General features: G+C 47.4%; 1 protein-coding gene across 1 annotated transcript; it reads right to left on the bottom strand.

Annotated features, from left to right (window-relative positions):
- Positions 1–372: 372 nt before the first annotated feature.
- LOC306932147 (lysophosphatidic acid receptor 6-like) lies at positions 373–1,299 on the bottom strand (the record flags this gene model as incomplete). The annotated part of the gene is made up of 1 exon (XM_079513848.1): positions 373–1,299. One exon carries the CDS (start codon positions 1,297–1,299, stop codon positions 373–375), a length of 927 nt encoding a protein of 308 aa, XP_079369974.1.
- Between the last annotated feature and the right edge of the window lie 496 nt (positions 1,300–1,795).

The following is a 1,795-nucleotide window of genomic DNA, read 5'->3' on the forward strand; positions in this document are numbered from 1 at the left end:
TTTAGAGTTAGGGGTCCTTTAGCTTTGCTTTGCGGCAGGCACGTTCATGTTGGTATAATCCGATCCTTGATTCGCAGATTCTCGGGCAACTGGTGCACTTGAACCCCTGTCCTGATGCGGCTGCGGACTGCGGTAGAGGTCTGGGTGGGTTGGTCACCCTTTCGGCGAGCACGTTTGTGCATTGCAGCTGTCTGCCTGATGTCGCTGAGCTTCACAGCAGCTACGTTTACAGCAGAGCGCCAAGAGTTTTTGTCAGTGGCTGCAGTGGACTCCCACGTTTTCGCTTGTAAACCTGCTACCGTAAGTTGGTATTTGAGCTGGTCTTTGAAACGTTTACGAGGTCCACTTCTGTCCCGCTTCCCCTGACACAGCTCACTGTAAAGGACTGCTTTTGGCAGCCTGGTGTCCTCTATGCTGGGTTGCACGGGTGTCCACATCCTCTTGTTTCTTCCAAAAGGCATCCAAGGAGAAGTAATACAACAGTGGATCTATACAGCAGTTAACACTACAGAGACACACTGTGGGCTTGATGGCAGCTTTGGCAGATTTAACCATTAAGACCACATTGAGAGGCACGAAAAAAATCACAAACATTAACAAGTTCACGACAAAAATCAGCATGACATTCATCTTGCTGTTGATCCTTGCAGAGTCATTGAGATGTCTGCGAAGAGTCCAGTACACCATAGCAGTTGTCACAACATTGACTGCTAGCATGGCGAATGCTCCAGCAACTAAAAAATAATTCAGTAATTGTTTGAAACTGGATTGTTTGAGTAGATCACAGTCAGGAAACTCAAAACATGAATTTATATTGTAGCTTTTAGTGTAGTTTCTAGTTGATGTTTGAAAAGCTATGCTCTCTGGGATGCTTGCAGCCACTATCAAGACCCAAACCAAGACACAGGCTCTCCAGGCATTGGTGGTGCTTCTCAGATGCCTTGACCTCAGGGGGTAAACCACTGCCAGCAGCCGATCCACACTGATGAAGGTGATGAAAATGGCACTGGTGCGCATATTGCTGCGGAAGAGCATAGTGATCCAGGTACATGCCATAATGCCCAGGGGCCAGGAACCCGTAGCATAGAAATAGACTCTCATAGGCAAGGAGATCACCAGCAGAAGGTCTGAAAGTGCCAGGTTGATCATGAAGATGGCACTGGGAGATTTAAGGCTGTGACGGCGCACCAGAATCCAGAGTGCCACAGCATTGAGAGGAAAGCCTAACGCTAAAATACAGCCAAACAGTACAGAATAGGTCATATAGTTACTTGTGTCCTCCGAGGTACAGTTGTCCATGATGTATAGTTGAAGCTGTATAGCTGTGATTACGACAACACACTAAGGAAGCCACTCAAAGGCAAAGTGTGCGAGATCAGTCTTGATCAGTCTGAACAGTGTCTGATCTTTACAGAGCAGCGCATTGCAACAGGAAATGGGCAGGATGGGTTCCCACTATGAGGCTGTAAAAACTACTGCAGGTTTAGAGCTGGCTGACTTGTTTGCGTCTGACGACACATTGAGGTTAGACTACCCACAATATTTGGGTATAGCTGCATTAAATGGTTATGGCTTAGTCATAGTGACACAAGCGTGATAACGGGGCCCGCCAGTCCTCCCTGAAGCCAATTCAATACTTGTTCCTATAGTTTTATAGGAAGGATTACTAGAGGTTCGGGCCCTCACACCTCATACCTCACAGCGCAGATCCGAGTCCGACCGATATGCGGGTGTATCAGAGGCAACCAGGGGACACATGCACAAATCAGTGTTGTTCATCACCATCATCATTTTT

The sequence above is a fragment of the Electrona antarctica genome, assembly GCF_951216825.1.
Source record: "Electrona antarctica genome assembly, chromosome: 11".
NCBI lineage: Eukaryota > Metazoa > Chordata > Actinopteri > Myctophiformes > Myctophidae > Electrona > Electrona antarctica.